Raw genomic sequence first — 23820 nt, forward strand, 5'->3', positions numbered from 1 at the left:
CTTCTTTGGTTACATTCATTAAATCTGCAAACCAGTGTAACGTCAAATTATGTCTCATTTTCAGGACGTTTTCTTTGTCGGTTACTGAGCGGTAAATACTTAAAAATCAGCAACCCAAAAATGCCCACCAACTTCATGAGTCGCTCTGTATTTTAGTACTTTCTGCATTACGCTGAAGTTTGATCGCCAGCAGAAAGTTTGAGTGAAATAGCGTCCGTTGTTAGAGCGCAATGAACGTGAAGGTCTACATCTAAAAAGGGGCTACTGTTAATCGTGTTCAGTACCTGCCAAACGAAGATATAACCTCATAAAAAATTAAACATAAGATTAATTAGCATAAAAGTTCCAGTTCTTAATCATGGGGATGGCAAATGGTATAATCTGAGACTCCAGAAATGCTGACACCCTTGTTTGGAACATTGCAATTCAATATCATAACTGTTGTTCTTCCTAGATATGACAGTTAGGTATCTGTAATTTATTACAGCAGGAGCCCATTACTCCTGATTACAACAAATTATCGCGTTACAGTTACCACGGCCTCTTTTTGCGTTCTCTTTTGAGATATATTAACTATTGCATAAAAATATTTTCCTAAGACAACGATCCTACAATTACTTTCGTCGCTCACAATGATAATGCCGAGCTAATCTTTCTCTCCCCAGACCTTTAGCTATGAGAGCAAGTCCTAAACTTGGAGAATTTTCAAAAAATTGCCAAACTCTAAGACTCGTCGCCATCGTTGACGAGAGTTCAATCGAGATTGGGTGAAAATTTTTAACGAGCCTCGCGATTTTAATTCAAGATATCATTCGTTTCCCCTAATTGTTACCCCTAATTAAAGGTTATCAATTATTTATTAAGGGAATTTTTTAAATAACCGAGTACACCGCTCGATAAAGAAACAAACAAACAAAAAACAGGGTTGGACCAATCTTGACCAGTCTTAGGTAGTCGCTCTTAAAAAGGAGACATTTCTCGGCGTAAGGTACCAGCCCTTTCTTGTTTTTCATTTTAATGATTTGAAAGTCATTGCCGTGCTTTCTTTACAGGCCAAGTAAAATATTAGGGGTGATTGATCCGTGTTTACAAACTCATATTGCTTTAGCGATTCAAAGTAGTATTCGAGGGGTTTTGCGACTTTTTAGAGGCTAAGTTACTAAGTTAATTCATTTAGGACTCAGGTTATCCGATACATGATTGCACCGAATTCTATAAGTTTTATTTTATCCTTTTAAATGATGTTCGTTAACATTTCCCGATTTTTCAGTGTTCATACATCAAAAGAATCAGACGAGTGGGTTGATTACGTAACCATCATCTTAGACCATTTGGAGTGAGTTTTTTTAAAACACGTTGGCCTCAAATTCTCGCCCTAGACCTGGTTGTTCGAAGGATAGATAACACTATCCACTGGATAAATCTCTTTCCAATGCATGATGACACACTTTGCTTACGCCTATCCGCTGGATGGCGATTTATCCTGTAATAGTGTAGTTTGATCGTCCGGGTGAGTGTAGTCCTGAGAAGGACTGTTGTCGGTAGTGGTGACTGACGTTTCGATAACCTGAGCGGAAGTCATCATCAGAGTCAAGTGAAAGGTTGTTGTCAGTCGAATGTACTTAGTCCGGTTTGTGTTTTTGTTTTTTTATCCGTTGAATAGCGTTATTTTCCCTTTAAACAACTGGGACCTGGAGAGCTCTTTGGCATTGGTATAGTACTAATATGTGTGCTATTTTTAAGACTGCATCTGCTTCTCGATTGAGTTTATAGACTTAAAGATTATACCTTGAGAAGATGCCAGGATCAGCTCTCACCAAATTTTTGTCGGTTAATTTTTCAACTCTTGGCAATTTATTGATATTCTTAGTGAATCCCATCTATATGTTAATGTCATGCTAGAACTTAATTTCTCTTTGCGTTTTGGGAAGAAAACCAAGGAACCAGCTGCGAAGTCCGGGTAGATGAAGAAAATTGTTCTCAAAGGAAGAAAAACAATTTTAACCTGTTTGACGAAAACAATTACTTGGCGATGTAAGTATAATACAAAGAGCTTGATTAATAGAACTCGTTAATTTATTTCATCAATTCCTACGGAGTCGAACTCTAAGCCATCTCTCATGAGGAATAGTGAAAATTGACCCCATGTAAAGCGTCCATCGCCTAAGACAGGGTTATTGGTATCCCGGTTGTACACCACACCGAGATCTCACCAGAATCCTTCCGGTGCCGCGCTAGGATCTTTCGAGTCTCCCGCCTAGGATCTCTCAAGATATTACTAGGCGAGAGACCCTAGGAATCGACCAGCTGGTCAATTCCAGTGCCGTGCCGGATCTCGTGGGGATATGAACGACAACCAAAACTTCTTTTTTTTTTAACTATTCTAAGGAAGATCCTTTCTGGTCGTTTGTAAGACATTTAAAGGTTTTTTTTCCCATAGCTTAAAAAAATTACAGATTACATAATTCAGTATGACGCTTCGTGCTAATGTTGAATATGATAACTGATATGGCGATTTAAAAGAAACATTTTTGTGCTAGAATTTTGCGGCATGCCAAACTTTCCGTTATGAAAAATTTAGTCGCAGGAGATGGATGCAGAGTCAGATAAGAAGTCATATGACAGCTTGTAAAGGCCGATCCATGCATGGTGATGATCATTATGAAACAAAACCCTTCACTTTTCATGAAACTTTAATTCATTAGGGGAAGTTTCCAAGTTTTGTTTCGTCCCTTCATCTCACTCTTCATAACCGCTGGATTCGTTACTCCATTCATCGCGGGCTCTTGCATTAGCGGCAACTGTTTCGCAACATTCCACCTCGTCATCGGAGAGAACATGGTGGATGGCCACGCCCTAGTTGGTCACGTGTTTGCCAATGTCTCAGTGACTAAAGTGATAGATTGCTACAGAGCATGCCAACCAAACTGCCGCTGTATCTCCTTCAACTTCCTGAAATATTCCAACCAAGATAACTGTCAACTGAATGAGGAAAACCGACATTTAAAGCCCGGTGCCTTGATGGCAAAGGAAGACTCTCAGTACTAGGATCTGGTCGTTTGCTACAACATTGCGGTGAGAAATGATGTTTAGCCGGCATGAATAACTTCTTTTCAAAATATGAGAATATTTTCAAAAGTATCCAGTCAGGATTTTTTTCTTATTAAAATTCTCAGTCATACCATAAATCAGGCTCGGATAAGACAAGCTTATACTGTATATGAATTATCAGAGAGAGTCTTATTCTGCCAATCCATGCTAAAAAATCATATCAACTGATTTATTGTCTCAGAGCAATTCTGCAGTTTCAGCATCGTCTGGATGTACTCAGTGTTCCAACAGTTGTTGCAAAGATCAACCGTGTCTCAATGGAGGAACATGTCGAGAAAACTGTCAGGAGACCGGAAAACGATTCATCTGCGACTGTTCGGGATTTATAGGCCAGATCTGTGAGCAGGGTAAAACAGTTTTGATCAATAATGCAACTACAGTCTCACATTCTGTGAGCTATCGTTTCCATGCTGCAACTTAATCGAGTCTTAAATCAATTGAAAGGTTCCCTTCCTTTCTGGAATCTCCCTGATAGACGAGCAGAGGACTGATAGTTACGTATAATTAATAGTTACGTATAATTAAATTATGACTCTTAACGGACTATTTAACCTTACTCATTCATATACCAACTTGAAATGCGGTTCACATTTAGAGTGTCAGGGCGCCCTTGGCATGGAGAGCCGTGCAATAACTGACGGACAAATAAGCGCCTCTACCAGATATAGTTCCCGTCATGTTGCTTCTAACGCCAGACTTCACAATCAAGCAAGCACAAACAGCGACGGGGTCTGGGAAGCATCAATAAAAAACACCAATCAGTGGCTTCAGATCGATTTGGTCACGCAATTCAGCGTGACACGGGTGGCAACACAGGGAAGACATGATCGTTTGCATTGGGTAACTAACTATCATTTACAGTATGGTAACAACGGGTCGACCTTCCAGTTTCATAGAGAGCGAGGAAAACACGTAAGCAAGGTTAGTCATTGCGCAGGTATTTGGACTTGCAGTTTATTTTTTATGGGCTATGTGGTAGGTTAGTGCGAAAATTTTGGTTCAGCCAATCATTGCCTCCAATATCTGCAAAAAAATACTGTTTGAGATTATGATTAATTTGTGTTAGCTTAAGTGTCTACTTTGGTTAAAGTATGACTAAGCTATTAAAACTCCAATACAGACACCAAAATATTTCGACACATGTTTCATCAGGACAGTTTCGATCAAAAGATAAAACGAAACGAAAGCCTCAAACATGTCTAGGGTCAACAAGGGAGACCAGCTATTGTCACTAAAGCAACAAATATTTCATGGCATCTCTATATTCTTTAAGGAATTTTCAGGAAACAGTGACAGTACATCTGTGGTGTCACATGACCTGATTCCACCAATCATGGCGCGTTACATTCGTTTCCGACCATTGGCTTGGCACTGGCAGATAGCCATGAGAGTGGAGCTGTATGGTTGTCATGGTAATAGAGACTTTTGTTTTAACAAGCCTTCCTAGTCGAATCAAGAGAGCATCATGGTCTCTTTTCGAAACTTTACGTTTTTCAATAAAGTTATTAAATGTTATGATTCTTAACAGAATTTTCTCTATGTCATCAGTATCGTATCATTTTGTAAGTAGGAAAGTCGATGTTCTCTTAAATGTATCTAAAGACAATGTATTTTACCCCGCCATTACTTCAGCTAAAGCCTCACACACAATTGCACGGTTACACCTAATGTTCTCTATACCAACTGTATATTGACAATAACGATTTCGACTCGTTCAACGTTTAGATTGTCACAGCGCCCTCGGTATGGAAAGCCGTGCAATCCTTGACGGTCAAATTAGAGCCTCGTCACAGTATAGTATATACCACGCTGCTGTTTACGCCAGACTCCACAATAAAGCAGTTCAAAATGTACACAACGAGGCCTGGGAATCATCAACATCAGACGCAAATCAGTGGCTCTAGATTGATTTGGTCACACAACACGGCGTGACTCGCGTGGCAACTCAAGGAAGATACAGGATTAATCACTGGGTGACAAAATATAATCTGCTGTACAGTAGCGACGGGTCGACCTTCCAGTACTACAAAGAACGAGGACAAAGTATAACGGTTAGTCATTGTGCTTAATGATCTTTACATGAAATTGGTTTTGAAAATATATTTAAATACTTTGAAATGGATGGCTATTATACTGCCAGCAGCCGTGAGCAATATGAAAAGACTCGCGTCGTTCTTTTTTGCGTTTTGATAGACTTCGACTTTGTCTCAGTCCATAAAAATGCCCAAAAAAAACAGGAGCTCGGCCAATACCAAGCCACGTTGACCTCAGACCTGGTCAATAACGTATATATGTTGTTTAAAGGAATTATCTGGAAACACAGATGGTACCACTGTAGTGTCACATGACCTTATTCCAGCAATCCTGGCGCGTTACATTCGTTTCCGACCATTGGCTTGGCACCGGGTGATAGCCATGAGAGTGGAGCTGTATGGTTGCCAAGGTATTTTAGAATCTTTAAAGGCCGTAATATCGTGTAATTCTGCCTAAATTTCTTTATGAAAACAGTGATGCTCGTTTATATTGCGTGACAAGCTCGTGAAAAACTAACATAGCAGCCTCGCCTTATGCAAATTAGCTTACGGATTTGTTAGTGCTCAAGTGAGAACGTTTTGTTATTAAGACCTGATTTTTGGAGACATTTTACAGTGAGTTATTTGATGTCATAGAAACGTTTTCCACAGAGCTGTGTAGCAAACCTTTAATCATGCTTTTGTTTCGTAACAGGTATCTGAAGCAACAAGAGAGGATTGCCAAACCAGGGACGGAAAATAAAGATCTCTTTCTTATCTCTTCTGAGTATGCTGTCAATCTTTCACAATGGATCTCAACTGTTAACGAGTGGTTCATGCGTCAGTTTGCGTTAATTGATATAAGAAGCACATTGTAAGATTTAATGAAAGATAGAAGATTGCTTGGTGCATTAGTTACGAGAACGGCTTCAAGAAAAACAAGAGTGAATTTCTAAGCGAGGGGAAGAAACTTATGGTGGATACTTTTGATCCAAAGTTATGATCCAAAGTTTTGATCCAAAGTGTGCCAAAGTTACTAGAGGTGTAAGTGAGAGCATCTTAAGCTACTCGAGTGCTGTTCAAATTTACTGCGTGCCACAGTCACATCTTGCCTTAATTAGTGTGAGCTAAGCTTTGATTTGGAGTTAGAGTGGACGGTCGGGGTAGGGGGTAATCTTCACCTCCCAACCCTACCCCTCTCCTCATATTTGACCGACGACCACCTTCTTGGTAAAAATTTCTTTCTCTCCCCAGCCTCCCGCTGCCATTAAAATCAAAGATGGCGGCCATAATTTCGTTAAGCTGACGAAAGAACCAATCGTCTTTTAACAGTTCAACGCTGTAGTTAAGATGACGCACAAGAAAAACAAAACAAGGAATATTAAGAGCCTTCAGGGGATCAGGTTAATTTCAATTTTATCGGGGCTCAGCCCCCTCCCCCTCAGGCAGTAGATGGTGGACGGTTCCTAAGAATTAATTGTCTTAAAATATTTAAACGCAAAAGTTCTGAGGCATAAATAAGGAAAAAACTGAAAGCTTTTTGAGAAAAGCAACCACAAATCACCATGACTTTTTAATTAGCTGGTCATCATCGTCAATGTCGTCGTTTAATAAACAGACTGATGCTACGTTTTTACTGGGATACCTGTGGTAGCCCAGTCATAAAATGCCTTTGTTTTTTTGTCGTCTTTTTTTTTACTGGGATACCTGTGGTAGCCCAGTCATAAAATGCCTTTGTTTTTTTGTCTTTTTTTTTTTTGTTTTTTTCCTCCGCCACAAAATGGAAAAATTGCGCAATAGTACCCAGAGGTCATTGGGCCCTCAACACCATGACAACTAACTGTGATCCAATGAGGTGTTCACATGCTGATCACGCGTGTTATCTAGATGATGATTGACGTTGTCATGCACGGACAGGGCCGGGTCACATGACGAACACGAGATTTTTGCTCATAAAACTATTTTGTCAGTCGTTTTGTATTTCAACGTAATTGGATTACGATCATCTGGAGCATTATAAGGCAAACGCTCAAAATACTTTTAGACGCATACGCAAGTCGTATTGTTCGCGGCTAATCCACACAAAAAGATGTTATTGAGCGGTATTTTTGGATCGGACAGAATCGCGAACGCTTGAAAGCCATGAAAGCATTGAATGCCTTGTATGTCTTGAATGCCAAGTATGCCAATGTCTTAGTTAAAAACGTAAACTCGTTGTAAAAAGCAAAATCTGAAATCTGAAACCAAACTGCATATACTCTATGCAATCTATTGAACAACACTACTACCGTGAGACTGAAGAACAAAATTCAAATGGATGCAAACTGCTAGTGAAGAAAGACGTCATGCTGGATTCACTTGATGCCAGGGAACGTAGCTACGATAACAGTGCGAATGGTATTAATTTCACGATCAGAAAGGTGAATCTTATGTTTGTTTTCATTGTAGTTGTATGGATATTCTTTTTTAATAAATACGTGATCCAAAACCCTGTGTTTTTTTGTGTATAATGTTATTATGTTAAATATTGTTTACGCAATTGTTTTGTCACAGGCAGCCCAAGGTCACGTCTCGAGAAAAAGCCAACGATTAATTCATGAACACGTCACGCGTTGTGTGACTCGGTGTTAAGTTACGAGAGGAACTGCACGTTATAAGGAATTGTACAGGGAACGAAATATGGTCGATTTACAACCATAAATATTTCGAAATATGAACATTTTTCTCGTAAAATCAATAAAACTTACTCATACCCTGTGTATCCGTTGTATTTTCTGGAGATTTCTGCCGTTTTAAGCTTGCTTTACCATCACTATTATTCACGTCATCTACTTTTATTACGTTGGTAAAATCTGTACAGACATCACAACAACCAACTCGCGCGCAAAGTAAGAAGACTATATTGAAGGCTTGAAGTAATATTGCGATCGATTTTCATCAAGAAATAGGTCAGGAATATCTCACAATAGTGCAAATAATCGTGAAGGCGGATCGCAGAAAAGCGATTGCATGACGCTCGGTAAGCTGCAAGATGACATGTTATTATATATTAGACGTAAAAACTCTTCAGAGTCTTAGTCTGCATTTTGTATGCAGTCTGCTGTCTATATTTTGTATCCGGTCTGCATTTTGTACTAACAGGTATCCGTGGCACAAATACAGTTTATTTTTGGTTACATTTATTCGCAAAACACACATAATCTCCCACAAAATACCTGTGAGTGAGGTAATTCGACATTTTCGTTCTTTCCTACATTAATATTCTTCTCTCCTTTTGTAAGAATGTAGACATCACTCACAATGTTTCAAGTAATCCACCCACCCTACAAAAAAAGGAACTCTTGCATGCATAGCATGCCTATGTTTTGAAATAGGTATATGCCCTTGGCCAGACTTGAGCGCACTATTTCAGTATACTAGTCCGACACCCGTAGTATCACTACACTTGATTCCAAGGATCCAGTACCATCCAGGTATCCCAGTTACCCTGCTCACAGGGTCTAGTTTTTTTTTTTTTTTTTTCCTCCGCCACAAATTGGAAAAATTGCGCAATAGTACCCAGAGGTCATTGGGCCCTCAATACCATGACAACTAACTGTGATTCAATGAGGTGTTCACATACTGATCACGCGTGTTATCCCTCAACACCATGACAACTAACTGTGATCCAATGAGGTGTTCACATGCTGATCACGCGTGTTATCTTGATGATGATTGACGTTGTCATGCACAGACAGGGTCGGGTCACATGACAAACACGAGATTTTGCTTATAAAACTCTTTGGTCAGTTGTTTTGTATTTCAACGTATTTGGATTGCGATCTCCTGGGGCATTATAGCGCAAACGCGCAAAATACTTACAGACGCATATACAAGTCGTATTAATCGCGGCTAATCCACGCTGAAAGATGTTATTGAGCGGTAATTTTGGAACGGATTGAGTCGCGAACGCTTGAAAGCCATGAAAGCCTTGAATGCCTTGTATGCTAAGTATGCCAATGTCTTAGTTGAAAAACGTTCACTTGTTGTAAAAAGCAAAATCTGAAATCTGAAACCAAACTGCATATACTCTATGCAATCTATTGAACAACGCTACTACCGTGAGACTGAAGAACATAACTATAGGGGATGCAAACTGCTTGTGAAGAAAGACGACATGTTGGATTCACTTGATGGCAAGGAACGTAGCTACGATAACAGTACGAATGGTATTAATTTCACGATCAGAAAGGTGAATCTTACGTTTGTTTTCATTGTAGTTGTATGGATATTCTTTTTTAATAAATGCGTGATCCAAAACCCTGTGTTTTTTTGTGTATAACGTTGTTATGTTAAATATTGTTTACGCAATTGTCTTGTCACAAGCGGCCCAAGCTCACGTCTCGAGAAAAAGCCAACGATTAATTTATGAACGCGTCACGCGTTGTGTGACTCGGTGTTAAGTTACGAGAGGAACTGCACGTTATAAGGAATAGTACAGGGAACGAAGTATGGTCGATTTACAACGATACATATTTCGAAATATGAACATTTTTCTCGTAAAGTCAATAAAAATTACTCATACCCTGTGTATCCGTTGTATTTTCTGGCGATTTCTGCCGTTTTAAGCTTGCTTTACCATCACTGTTGTTCACATCATCTACTCTTATTACGTTGATAAAATCTGTACAGACATCACACCAACCAACTCGCGCGCAAAGTAAGAAGACTATATTGAAGGCTTGAAATAATATTGTGATCGATTTTCATCAAGAAATGGGCCAGGAATATTCCTCAATACTGCAAATAATCGTGAAGGCGGATCGCAGAAGAGCGATTGCGTGACGCTCGGTAAGCTGTAAGATGACATGTTATTATATACCTGACGTAAAAACTCTTCAGATTCTTAGTCTGCATTTTGTACTTACTCTGCAGTCTGCAGTCTATATTTTGTATCCCGTCTGCAGTCTGCTGTCTGCATTTTGTACTAACAGGTATCCGTGACACCAATACAGTTTATTTTTGGTTACATTTATTCGCAAAACACACATAATCTACCACAAAATACCTGTGAGTGAGGTAATTTGACATTTTCGTTCTTTCCCACATTAATATTCTTCTCTCCTTTTGTAAGAATGTAGACATCACTCACAATGTTTCAAGTAATCCACCCACCCTACAAAAAAGGAACTCTTGCACGCATAGCATGCCTATGTTTTGAAATAGGTGTATGCCCTTCGCCAGACTTGAGCTCACTATTTTAGTATACTAGTCCGAAACCCGTAGTATCACTACACTTGATTCCAAGGATTCAGTAACATCCAGGTATCCCAGTTACCCTGCTCACAGGGTCTAGTTTTCTTTTGTTTTTTTCCTCCGCCACAAAATGGAAAAATTGCGCAATAGTACCCAGAGGTCATTGGGCCCTCAACACCATGACAACTAACTGTGATCCAATGAGGTGTTCACATGCTGATCACGCGTGTTATCTAGATGATGATTGACGTTGTCATGCACGGACAGGGCCGGGTCACATGACGAACACGAGATTTTTGCTCATAAAACTATTTTGTCAGTCGTTTTGTATTTCAACGTAATTGGATTACGATCATCTGGAGCATTATGGGGCAAACGCTCAAAACACTTTTAGACGCATACGCAAGTCGTATTGTTCGCGGCTAATCCACACAAAAAGATGTTATTGAGCGGTATTTTTGGATCGGACAGAATCGCGAACGCTTGAAAGCCATGAGAGCATTGAATGCCTTGTATGTCTTGAATGCCAAGTATGCCAATGTCTTAGTTAAAAACGTAAACTCGTTGTAAAAAGCAAAATCTGAAATCTGAAACCAAACTGCATATACTCTATGCAATCTATTGAACAACACTACTACCGTGAGACTGAAGAACAAAATTCAAATGGATGCAAACTGCTAGTGAAGAAAGACGTCATGCTGGATTCACTTGATGCCAGGGAACGTAGCTACGATAACAGTGCGAATGGTATTAATTTCACGATCAGAAAGGTGAATCTTATGTTTGTTTTCATTGTAGTTGTATGGATATTCTTTTTTAATAAATACGTGATCCAAAACCCTGTGTTTTTTTGTGTATAATGTTATTATGTTAAATATTGTTTACGCAATTGTTTTGTCACAGGCAGCCCAAGGTCACGTCTCGAGAAAAAGCCAACGATTAATTCATGAACACGTCACGCGTTGTGTGACTCGGTGTTAAGTTACGAGAGGAACTGCACGTTATAAGGAATTGTACAGGAAACGAAATATGGTCGATTTACAACCATAAATATTTCGAAATATGAACATTTTTCTCGTAAAATCAATAAAACTTACTCATACCCTGTGTATCCGTTGTATTTTCTGGCGATTTCTGCCGTTTTAAGCTTGCTTTACCATCACTATTATTCACGTCATCTACTTTTATTACGTTGGTAAAATCTGTACAGACATCACAACAACCAACTCGCGCGCAAAGTAAGAAGACTATATTGAAGGCTTGAAGTAATATTGCGATCGATTTTCATCAAGAAATAGGTCAGGAATATCTCACAATAGTGCAAATAATCGTGAAGGCGGATCGCAGAAAAGCGATTGCGTGACGCTCGGTAAGCTGCAAGATGACATTTTATTATATATTAGACGTAAAAACTCTTCAGAGTCTTAGTCTGCATTTTGTATGCAGTCTGCAGTCTATATTTTGTATCCGGTCTGCATTTTGTACTGACAGGTATCCGTGGCACAAATACAGTTTATTTTTGGTTACATTTATTCGCAAAACACACATTATCTACCACAAAATACCTGTGAGTGAGGTAATTCGACATTTTCGTTCTTTCCCACATTAATAATCTTCTTTCCTTTTGTAAGAATGTAGACATCACTCACAATGTTTCAAGTAATCCAGCCACCCTACAAAAAAGAAACTCTTGCATGCATACCATGCCTATGTTTTGAAATAGGTGTATGCCCTTGGCCAGACTCGAGCGCACTATTTCAGTATACTAGTCCGATACCCGTAGTATCACTACACTTGATTCCAAGGATCCAGTACCATCCAGGTATCCCAGTTACCCTGCTCACAGGGTCTAGTTATCATTGATATCCTTTTTGCTAATTCCGGTTGATAGCATACTTTTCAGGACGGAGAATACTGAAACAGTTGTACATAGTTTGCTTCAGCAACGGCCTAGAAGGCCATAAGACGAAAACCCAGCCCCGAAACGAGTCTGTATTGTTTAAGAATAAAGTGGAAACTTCAATTCGGTGCGGTGGCTTCTGTTGTTCAACTTCCCTTTAGCGTCAGCGTCTGTTCATCGAGGTATGAAGTATGTTATGAAGGGTGTAGGGCACTAAAAGTTTTTAAGAGTTATTCCGGAACTCAAAGCCGTGTAAATTCGAGAAACTTTATCTTCTTGAGTGCTTTAATACTTCAAGATTGCTTCAAATCTTGATGAACATTCGGTTGACAATTGAGCGACTGCTTGATAGCAATTTCAACGCAGTAGTTTTAATGTTGAGTAAAAAGAAATTTCCCGCACCACACTTCACTTCACTTCACTCGACTACCTTCGAGAAAGCAGAGGACCCAAGACTCTCCAAAAGATCTTTGCCAATCGACGCAAGAACCGTACCGATGACAAAGAAACCGAAAACTGAAGCGAGGTACGTTATTTTTTTAGGGAAATATTAATCAATTTTGCCGATCCTTATATGCAGCCGAGTTTGATGTTTAAATCAAATCCTATCTTTTGGGTACTCTTTGGCGGGCATATCAGGTAAACTTGGTTCGTAATTTGACGAGAGCAAACGAGCCTAAAATACCGTCCACGGAAGCTTGTCAAACAGGCATGATCACATATTTATACCGTAGCCAAATTGAGCCAAAATTTTGGCTTCCTTTTTGCTTCATATCATGAAGTAACTTGCAATTTCCTATTACAGCGTTCATAAAGCCGGGGTAACTGGTACTGTTGTACAACACCTTGCTTACATAAAATTGTCCATTAATAGAGCTTCGATATATGCACCAATTTCCGCATACAGATTGACTGAGAATATGTCAATTGATGCCATACGGAGAAGAAAATTGAATTTGAATCGTTTTGACAGGAAAGTGGCAACAGCGCAATTAGACAAAGTGGCGGACAGTCTGAGTGAAAGTAACAATGTTTTTCTCCAGAGTTTGAAGTTAAAAGCAAACAACAAAAAGTACCAGAAAAGTAAAAAAAACTGGCCGAAGGTATAAGGGTCCTAGGCTTTTTCAAAGGGGCCATGACGAAAATGTTGATAGAATGAAGCAAACAAAGGAGTTTTACGCACGCAAGCCTAATGGAGGAAAACAGAGTCAAAGTTTTGTCTGTTAATTATTAACTGGTAGTCAGCAGGTGATCAATTATCTCAAGTTTTTCAAAGACTTCAAATTGCACTCGCCTTTCGGTCATACTTAAATGTGTAAAAAAGTGTTGTCGTTACATTATCTCACTTTATGTTAGGCAGTAAATATCATATTTTACAAATTTTAATTTGTAAAGGTAGATATCCTTAAAAGGATGATTTTACATTTTTATTGTTGAAAGATTACTTAAACGTGGTACTTGAATTCAGATGAGTTGGCTGATTACGTAACCATGATGATTAATTTTATCAGTATAATGTTTTAAGTGCCGTAGTCAATTGCTGCTCAAATTCTCAAAATTTTTTTCAGTTTTCCGTTTAATAATGGAAATTTGTGGCTCGTTAGTTAATTCTATCCAAACCCTCATGCAAATTCATGTCATGCTAAACTTTATAAGCCTCAATCCTTTTTTGGAGGAAGATCAATGAAGAAACCAGATGGGAAAGGCTGACAAACAAGAATTCGCTTAAAATGAGAAAAGGTACACATTGTTCCCGAGGACCAAAAACACAGGCAACTTCTCAAAGGAAAGTACCTTCCTTGACCATGTAAGGATAATACAAACGACGAGACCGAAAAAATATCGGATAACAAAACTTGGTAAACAGTTTTGCACCAATCATAGATCCGACCGGCTTCGGTTTACGTTATTGTGTGATAACGATGATCAATTTAATTGGAAACACAGGGGAGGGGGGGATTAGTCGTCACCAACAGAGTAGGACTGTTAAAATTTGACCGCCAGGTAACCGCCCAATTAACTGCCAATGAGGAGGAGATCATAAGAATTTCAGGTAAATTTTTAACGTAACACAACCAAATTCCTCCAACTACACTCCCCTCCCCTCCCAGGCTTTAAATTATGACCAGTCCCTTAGCAACCTTGTGACACGTTTACTTCTTTCTGCCTAATTCAGTAAAAAGTGTGATTGTTGATAAGTATGCAAAATGCTTTAATTGAACTTGGTGATAAAATGTCCAATGAAACTCGATAAGCTCGAAAGTATACTTTTAATCCTCACATTAATGTCGGCGCGCGACCATTGTCATAATATTAAATTGTTTGCAATGTATATATAAGTTTCTTCAATATTTTCCTCCGTCACCTTCACAGTGGTGCAATTAAGACACCGAGACATCTGTTACTTTTATTAGTGGTTACCTCTCTATAAATCTGGTACGATGAAACAAAATTGAAAAATTTGACAAGAATTAGATTTCTCAAAAAAAGGGAAAATTAGAAAAACCTTGAAATATTGATGAACGAGATGCATATGCCAATCATCGGCCAATAAATTATTCACCGTCATAAACATCGTTTAAGAATTTAGTGGAGTCAATAAGTTTGTTTGAACCATGATGGTTATTACAGTAACAGAAGATTTAGACCAAATAATATAAACACCAGTTTTGAAGACTTTGAGATAAAGGTAGGCCTTCACTTTTTTTCGATAAAAAAATAAACAAAGTTATCTTAAAGCAGTATCTTTACAGAAATGAGTAACACCTTGGATCTGAGTCAGAAATGAAGGCATACTCGTGTGAAAAGTGACAACTTAGCTTGACATGTACCTTATATGATGTTATCTTTCGAACAGTATTCCCTAAGTTTTAAAAACACCCGTAGTAAGTTAATAAACTTGGATATAATAGCTAACACGAAAAGAGAAATTTAAAAAAAACTCGATCGCTCGGAGAGGAGCAGTATCTTTACAGAAATGAGTAACACCTTAGGTCTGAGTCACAAATGAAAGCATGCTCGAGTGAAAAGTCAAAACGTGGCCTGATATGTGCCTTAAATAATGTTATCTTTCGAACAGTTTTCCCTAAGTTTTAAAAACACCCGTAGTGAGTTAAGAAACTTGGATATAATAACTTACATCAAAAGAGAAAGTAAAGAAAACTCGATCGCTCGGAGAGGAGCAGGTGTTTTAACTTAGTTCAGCAATCTTTTAGTGAAAATTTATTGTTATTGCGTCCTCGAAAATGTGATAATTTAGTTCAGGTTCGTGTTAAATTAAATAAAAATTGATTAAATTGTAAATGACGCAGTCTCAATTTTGTAAAATTAAATTGATTATCTATGAATTTTTTTTCATAACTGAAGTGAGACCGAACCAAAAGAAAAAGCTATCCTGTGACGCTAACCAGCTTGAAATGTAAGTAGAACAGGATATGGTAATTTTACAGTGAATGAAGTAAAAGCAGATCTGACAGATATCCCTTCAATATAACTAAGAGAAGCTTTGACTGTCGTTTGTTCCATTGGCTTGATTTCTCACTAAATTTTCCTGCAGCTTATAAATTTTTATGACTTGTAACTCATTAGTGAGAAAAATTAACCTGAGGGCTGATGCCAGAGACAAAGAGAACCCAAAAAAAAGGAGCTGAGTTCAATGAATACATCGCAACAGGCAACGGGAATCTGAATAAATGGTATTATGAAACGTTTCTCAGTCTGAAAGCCTCGGCGGTTCTCTCAGTTCGACGTCACTCAATGACAGCTGATGTGAAAATAATTCAATATAACATATTTCCTTTTAAAAAAATACTGCGTTTGAGTCAGAGTCCGTAGATCGATTTTCTGTGATTATCGAGCACACCCAGCCAGCTTTAAAATCTTCAGAACGGGCGTTCTTTGAAATATTCAAATCAACATTTTCTCCTTAACCCTTTAACTCCCAAGATCTGATTGCTAATTTTCCCATATAGCTGTTACACATTTTCTTGCAATTTAGTGACAAGAATTCGGTGTTATATCCTGATAATAACCTTTAACTGATAAGTTTTAGTAATCTCATTACCTGTTTGTTGATTGGTATATGGATATTGTAGGGAGAAGTTACATGGAAATCACTTCTGGAAGTTAAAAAGTTAACAGATAGATTCCATGGTTCCGTGGGTCCGTTCAGTCATAGAACACAGATGACTTATTATTATAAATATTATACCTTTATACAAGATGTTACCCATTGAAGTAAACTTAAATGAAATTGTAACATATCTCAGGGAAATTTGGCCTACCTGCCTTTGCCACAGCATAATTCCATTGCTCATAACCGCTGGATTCATAATTCCATTCACCACGGGCTCCTGCAGCGACGACAAGTGTCCCGCCTCATTCTACTTCATTATTGGAAGGAACATGGTGGATGGGCACGCCCTAGTTGGTCACGTGTTTGCAAATGTCTCAGTGACCAAAGTGATGGATTGTTACAGAGCATGCCAACCAAACTGCCGTTGTATCTCGTTCAACTTTTTGAAATATTCCAACCAGGATAACTGTCAACTGAATGAGGAAAACCGACACCTAAAGCCCGGTGCCTTGATGGCAAAGGAAGACTCTCAGTACTACGATCTGGTTGTTCGCTACAACATAGCGGTGAGAAATGATGATTAGCCGGCGTGAATAACTTCTTTTCAAAATATGAGAGTATTTTCAAAAGTTTCCAGTCAGGATTTTGTTCTCATTAAAATTCTCATTCATACCATAAATCAGGTTCGTATATGACAAGCTTATAATGTATACGAATTATCAGAGAGAGTCTTATTCTGCCAATCCATGCTAAAAAATCAAATCAACTGATTTGTTGTCTCAGAGCAATTCTGCAGTTTCAGCATCGTCTGGATGCACTCAGTGTTCCAACAATTGTTGCAAAGATCAACCGTGTCTCAATGGAGGAACATGTCGAGAAAACTGTCAGGAGACCGGAAAACGATTCATCTGCGACTGTTCGGGATTTATTGGCCAAATCTGTGAGCAGGGTAAAACAGTTTTGATCAATAATGCAACTACAGTCTCACATTCTGTGAGCTATCTTTTTCATGCTGCAACTTAATCGAATCTTAGATTAATCGAGCAGATGACAGATAATTACTTATAATTAAATTATGACTCTTAACGGACTATTTAACCTTACTCATTCATATACCAATTTGAAATGCGGTTCACGTTTAGAGTGTCAGGGTGCCCTTGGCATGGAGAGCCGAACAATAACTGACGGACAAATAAGCGCCTCTACTATATGGAATTCCCGTCATTTTGCTTTTAACGCCAGACTTCACAAACAAGCAAGCGCAAATAGCGGCGGGGTCTGGGAACCATCAAAGAAAAATGCCAATCAGTGGCTTCAGATCGATTTGGTCGCGCAACTCAGCGTGACACGCGTGGCAACACAAGGAAGACCAGATGGTCCGCATTGGGTGACTAAATATCATTTACAGTATAGTAACAACGGGTCGACCTTCCAGTTTCACAGAGAGCGAGGAAAAAATTTTAGCAAGGTTAGTCATTGAGCAGATATTTGGACTTGCAGTTTATTTTTCACGCTTTATGTGGTAGGTTAATGCGAAAGTTTTTGTTCAGCCAATCATCGCTTCATTATCTGCAAACCTGTTTGAGATTATAATAGTCTGCTTTGGTCAAAGTATGGTTAAGTAATTGAATTTCCAATACAGACTCCAAAACAGTGCGATACATGTTTCATTAAATCAGTTTCGATCAAAAGATGAAACGAAACGAAAGCCTCACACATGTACAAGGTCAACAAGAGCTATTGTTACTATAGTAACAATTTTTTCACGGCATCTCTATATTCTTTAAGGAATATTCAGGAAACAGCGACAGTACATCTGTGGTGTCACATGACCTGATTCCGCTAATCATGGCGCGTTACATTCGTTTCCGACCATTGGCTTGGCACTGGCAGATAGCCATGAGAGTGGAGCTGTACGCTTGTCATGGTAATAGAGACTTTTGTTTTAGCAAGCCTTACTAGTCGAATCAAAAGAGCACCATGGTCTCTTTTCGAAACTTTACGTTCTTCAGTAAAGTTATTACATGTTGTGATTCTGTGTACAACAGATCTTTTTTCCAGAATTTTCACTATGTCATCAGTATCGTATTATTTTATAAGTAGGTGAGTCGATGTTCTATTGAGTAGATCTAAAAAGAATGTATTTTACCCCGCCATTACTTCAGCTAAAGCACCACATACAATTGCATGGTTACACCTTGAGTTCTATACACCAACTGTATATTGACAATAACGATTTCGACTCGTTCAACGTTTAGATTGTCACCGCGCCCTCGGTATGGAAAGCCGTGCAATCCTTGACGGTCAAATTAGTGCCTCGTCACAGTATAGTATATACCACGCTGCTGTTTACGCCAGACTCCACAATAAAGTAGTTCAAAATGTACACAACGAGGCCTGGGAACCATCAACATCAGACGCAAATCAGTGGCTCCAGATTGATTTGGTCACGCAACACGGCGTGACTCGCGTGGCAACTCAAGGAAGATACCAGCTCACTCACTGGGTGACTAAATATAATTTGCTGTACAGTAGCGACGGGTCGACCTTCCAGTACTACAAAGAGCGAGGACAAAGTATAACGGTTAGTCATTGTGCTTAATGGTCTTTACATGAAGTTGGTTTTGAAAATATATTTAGATACTTTGAAATGGGTGGTTATTAAACAGCTGGCAGTCGTGGGCAATATGAAAAAAGTGGGCAATAAGAAAAAGGAAAATTTGTCTCGGTCCATGAAAATGCCCAAAAAACAGAAGCTCGGCCAATACCAAGTCATGTTGACCACAGACTTGGTCAATAACATATATATGTTGTTTAAAGGAATTATCTGGAAACACAGATGGTACCACTGTGGTGTTCCATGACCTTATTCCCCCAATCATGGCGCGTTGCATTCGTTTCCGACCATTGACTTGGCACGTGTGGATAGCCATGAGAGTGGAGCTGTATGGTTGCCAAGGTATTTAAGAATCTTTAAGGGCCGTAATATCGTGTAATTCTGCCTAAATTTTCTTATGGAAACAGTGACGCTCGTTTATACTGCGTGACAAGCTCCTGACAAGCTAACATAGCAGCCTCGCCTTATACAAATTAGCTTGCGGATTTTGTTAGCACGCATATTCTTAAGACCTGATTTTCGGAGACATTTTACAGTGAGTTATTTGGTGTTATAGAAACGTTTTCCACAGTGCTGTGTAGCAAATCTTTAGTCATGCTTTTGTTTCGTAACAGGTATCTAAAGCAACAAGAGAGGATTGCAAAACCAGGGAAGGAAAATAAAGATCTCTTTATGATCTCTTCTGAGTATGCTGTCAATCTTACACAATGGAACTCAACTGTTAACGATTGGTGCATGCGTCAGTTTGCGTTAATTAATATATGAAGCACATTTTAAGATTTAAAGAGAGATAAAAGATTGCTTGGTGAATTTGTTACAAAGACGGCTTTAAGAAAAACAAGAGTGAATTTCTAACCGAGGGAAAGAAACTTATGTCTCTTACGGTGGATGCTGTTGATGTAACATTATAAGTATCACCAATTCATAGCCGTTTCATTAGTAAACCGAGTTTTGTACATTGAGATATGAAGCACAGCAGAAGATTTAAAATGAGATGAAAGATTGCTCGAGGCGTGGCCGAAAACAACTTAGCTTGAGTTTTGAAAGCATGAAAGATGCGCCAAAGTTACTCGAAGCGTAAGTGAGAGCATCTAAAGCTACGCGAGTGCTGTTCATATTTACTGCACGCCTCAGTCACATCTTGCCTGCTGTGCAGGCGTCTAATTAGTGTGAGCGAACGTTGTAAGCTTTGATTTGGAGTTATAATGGATGTTGGAGGTAGGGGGGTAATCTTCAGTTCTCCACCCCTACCCCTCTTCTTAATTTTGACCGACAACAGCCCCGTTGACACAAATTTCTTTCCTTCTCCAGCCTTCCGCGGTCATTAAAATCAAAGATGGCGGCCATAATTTTTAAGAAAATTCTAAGCACTCGCTCGCCAAAATTATGTAAAAATTACATAGTTACGTAATAACTGGTACTGTAGTAAAACACCCAGCTTAAATAAAACTGTCCACTAATAGAGTTTCATCGCCAAAAGAAATAACAATAAACTGCTGCATTTAAGAAAATAATTCTCGTTGAAGGGCAATACCACCAGGCTTTAACTTGCCCAAACAACAACATAACCTAATGCAAAACTGACTTAGAGAAATATTTGAGTACCTCTTCTCGCTCCCTTTCATCGTGTTAAAATGGGAAATCATTCAAAGACTTAGCAGTTCTAAGCTGCAAAGTTGTAATCAAAAAATTCATGAGCTCTTTAAGCGAAGAGTTATTCATTTAACATGTATTAACCGTTTTATTCATTTTTCCCAAGTAGTGACTGGAAAGGCGGGTGGGGTAGTAGTGTGTTGTGTGTAATTTGAGTCATGGTAGGTATAGTAATAAAAGATATACATTGTAGACGGGGTGTGATGCGGAATAAATTAATGTGACATGACCTGTGAAAATACGAAATAAAAACCCCGTTAACTGTGAATTCCTTGCTTTTCGCGATACGTGAACCTTAAAGTTGTTAATCCTATTTCTCGTAATGGGCTTTTTAAAAGGGGCCATGACGAAAATGTTGAAAGAATGAAGCAAAAAGAAAAGGAGTTTTACGCACGCAAGCCTAAAGTGGCGGACAGTTTGAGTGAAAGTAACAATGTTTTTCTCCAGAGTTTGAAGTTAAATGCAAACAACAAAAACTACCAGAAAAGTAAAAACAACTGACCGAAGGTATAAAGGTCCTGGGCTTTTTCAAAGGGACCATGACGAAAATGTTAAAAGAATGAAGCAAAGAAAGGAGTTTTACGCACGCAAGCCTAATGGAGGAAAAGAGAGTCAACATTTTGTCTGTTAATTATTAACTGGTAGTCAGCAGGTGATCAATTATCTCAAGTTTTTCAAAGACTTCAAATTGCACTCGCCTTTCGGTCATACTTAAATGTGTAAAAAAGTGTTTTCGTTATATTATATAACTTTATTGTTAAGCAGTAAATATCGAATTTACAAATCTTATTTGTAAAGGTAGATATCCTTAAAAGGATGATTTTACCTATTCATCATTGTTATTAAACGTGATACATGGATTCAGATGAGTTGACTGATAACGTAACCATGACAATTACTTTTGTCAGTGTAATATTTCAAGCACTTGCATTGCATTGGGCCATGAACCGTAATCCTCAGTCACCTTCAAAATGGTATAATGGAGACACCGAAACGTCTGTTACTTCTACAGTGGTTACCCGTCTATAAATCTGGTACGATGAAACAGCAATTCAGTAAAAATTGTGATTTTTGATAAGTACGATAAATGCTTTAATTGAACTTGGTGATAAAATGTCCAATGAAACTCGATAAGCTCGAAAGTATACTTTTAATCCTCACATTATTGTCGGCGCGCGTCCATTGTCATAATATTAAATTCTTTGCAATGTATAAGTCTCTTCAATATTTCCCCCGTCACCTTCACAATGGTGCAATTAAGACACCGAGACATCTGTTACTTTTATTAGTGGTTAACTCTCTATAAATCTCGTACGATAAAACAAAATTGAAAAATTTGACAAGAATTAGATTTCTCAAAAAAAGGGAAAATTAGAAAACCTTGAAATATTGATGCACGAGATGCATATGCCAACCATCGGCCCATAAATTATTCACCATCTCTTGCCGTCATAAACATCGTTTAAGAATTTAGTGGAGTCATTAAGTTTGTTTGGACCATGATTGTTATTGCAGTAAAAGAAGATTTAGACCAAAGACTTGAACAGTCACTCGATACGTTTTTTCGAATAAACACCAGTTTTGAAGACTTTGAGATAAAGGTAGGCCTCCACTTTATTTCTATAAAAAAATGAACAAAGTTATCTTAAAGCAGTATGTTTACAGAAATGAGTAACACCTTAGGTCTGAGTCAGAAATGAAGGCATGCTCGAGTGAAAAGTCAAAATGTGGCTTGACATGTGCCTTAAATAATTTTATCTTTCGAAATGTTTTCTCTAAGTTTTAAAAACACCCGTAGTAAGTTAAGAAACTTGGATATAATAACTTATATCAAAAGAGAAAGTAAAGAAAACTCGATCGCTCGGAGAGGAGCAGGTGTTTTAACTTAGTGGCAAGTTCAGCAATTTTTTTAGTGAAAATTTATTGTTATTGCGCCCTCGAAAATAAGTTCATTTATTTCAGGTGCATGTACTTTCAGTTAGTTTTAAATTGTGATTAAATTTCAAATGACACAGTCTCAATTTTGTGAAACTAAATTGATAATCTATGAATTATTTTTTAGAACTGAAGTGAGACCAAGCCAAAAGAAAAAGTTATCCTGTGACGCTGACCAGCTTGAAATGTAAGTAGAACAGGATATTGGTAATTTTAGAGTACATGGAGTAAAAGCAGATCTGACAGATATCCCTTCAATATAACTAAGAGAAGCTTTGGCTGTCGCTTGTTCCATTGGCTTGATTTTTCACTAAATTTTCCTGCAGTTTCTGACTTTTTATGCCTTGTAACTCATTAGTGAGAAAAATTAACCTGAGGGCTGAAGCCAGAGACAAAAAAAACCCAAAAAAAAGGAGCTGAGTTTAAGGAGTACATCGCAACAGGCAACGGGAATCTGAATGAATGGTATTATGAAACGTTTATTAGTCTGAAAGCCTCGGCGGTTCTCTTAGTTCGACGTCCTCCATGACAGCTGAGGTGAAAATAATTCAATATAACATATTTCCTTTAAAAAAAATACCGCGTTTAGGTTCAGAGTCCGTAGATCGATTTTCTATGATTATCGAGCACACCCAGCCAGCTTTGAAATCTTCAGAACGGACGTTCTTTGAAATATTCAAATCAACATTTCTCCTTAGCCCTTTAACTCCCAAGATCTGATTACTAATTCTCCCATCTAGCTGTTACACATTTCCTTGCAATTTAGTGACAAGAATTCGGTATTATATATCATGATAATAACCTTTAACTGATAAGTTTTAGTAATCTCATTACCTGTTTCCTGATTGGTGTATGAATATTGTAGGGAGAAGTTACATGTTAATCGCTTCTGGAAGTTAAAAAGTTAACTGATAGATTCCATGGTTCCGTGGGTCCGTTCAGTCATAGAACACAGATGACTTATTATTATAAATATTATACCATTATATAAGATGTTACCCATTGAAGTAAACTTAAATGAAATTGTATCATATCTCAGGGAAATTTGGCCTACCTGCCTTTGCCACAGCATAATTCCATTGCTCATAACCGCTGGATTCATATTTCCATTCACCACGGGCTCCTGTGGCGACGACAAGTGTCTCGTCTCATTCTACTTCATTATTGGAAGGAACATGGTGGATGGGCACGCCCTAGTTGGTCACGTGTTTGCAAATGTCTCAGTGACCAAAGTGATGGATTGTTACAGAGCATGCCAACCAAACTGCCGTTCTACGCTAAA

General features: G+C 38.4%; 1 protein-coding gene, 2 long non-coding RNA genes and 1 pseudogene across 6 annotated transcripts; all 4 read left to right on the plus strand.

The window, feature by feature from the left end:
- Positions 1 to 694: 694 nt before the first annotated feature.
- LOC113681606 (lactadherin-like) lies at positions 695 to 6753 on the plus strand (annotated as a pseudogene). The gene is made up of 10 exons (XR_016181317.1): positions 695 to 988; positions 1271 to 1336; positions 1932 to 2034; positions 2706 to 3075; positions 3293 to 3458; positions 3707 to 4032; positions 4385 to 4523; positions 4837 to 5162; positions 5416 to 5554; positions 5839 to 6753. The product of XR_016181317.1 is annotated as a lactadherin-like (transcript).
- Positions 6754 to 6758: 5 nt separating this feature from the next.
- LOC149036988 (uncharacterized) lies at positions 6759 to 7882 on the plus strand. The gene is made up of 2 exons (XR_016181318.1): positions 6759 to 7543; positions 7677 to 7882. It is a non-coding gene; the product is annotated as an uncharacterized LOC149036988 (long non-coding RNA).
- A 2868-nt stretch (positions 7883 to 10750) lies between these two features.
- On the plus strand, positions 10751 to 11462 carry LOC149036989 (uncharacterized). Its single transcript, XR_016180829.1, has 2 exons — positions 10751 to 11128; positions 11262 to 11462. It is a non-coding gene; the product is annotated as an uncharacterized LOC149036989 (long non-coding RNA).
- A 1830-nt stretch (positions 11463 to 13292) lies between these two features.
- On the plus strand, positions 13293 to 20871 carry LOC149036990 (lactadherin-like). Of its 3 annotated transcripts, XM_089188242.1 has the most exons (9): positions 13293 to 14947; positions 15625 to 15676; positions 16527 to 16899; positions 17117 to 17282; positions 17476 to 17801; positions 18122 to 18260; positions 18592 to 18917; positions 19154 to 19292; positions 19565 to 20871. In XM_089188242.1, coding segments are annotated over exons 2-9 (1479 nt in total). In that variant the 5' UTR covers positions 13293 to 14947; positions 15625 to 15674; the 3' UTR covers positions 19573 to 20871. The 3 variants fall into 3 exon arrangements, with proteins under 3 accessions (XP_089044368.1, XP_089044370.1, XP_089044369.1); XM_089188244.1 differs by lacking the exon at positions 19154 to 19292; XM_089188243.1 differs by lacking the exon at positions 19565 to 20871 and having other exon boundaries at positions 19154 to 19300.
- Positions 20872 to 23820: the final 2949 nt, after the last annotated feature.

The sequence above is a fragment of the Pocillopora damicornis genome, chromosome 11, assembly GCF_964200805.1.
Source record: "Pocillopora damicornis chromosome 11, jaPocDami1.2, whole genome shotgun sequence".
NCBI classification, from domain to species: domain Eukaryota; kingdom Metazoa; phylum Cnidaria; class Anthozoa; order Scleractinia; family Pocilloporidae; genus Pocillopora; species Pocillopora damicornis.

Excerpts from the sequence above, each read along its gene's own strand:
- LOC149036990 (XM_089188242.1), top strand. Across the intron at positions 16,900-17,116 it reads TTGTTCGCTACAACATAGCG|AGCAATTCTGCAGTTTCAGC; the intron begins GTGAGAAATGAT and ends TTGTTGTCTCAG. Across the intron at positions 18,918-19,153 it reads AGCGAGGACAAAGTATAACG|GAATTATCTGGAAACACAGA; the intron begins GTTAGTCATTGT and ends TGTTGTTTAAAG.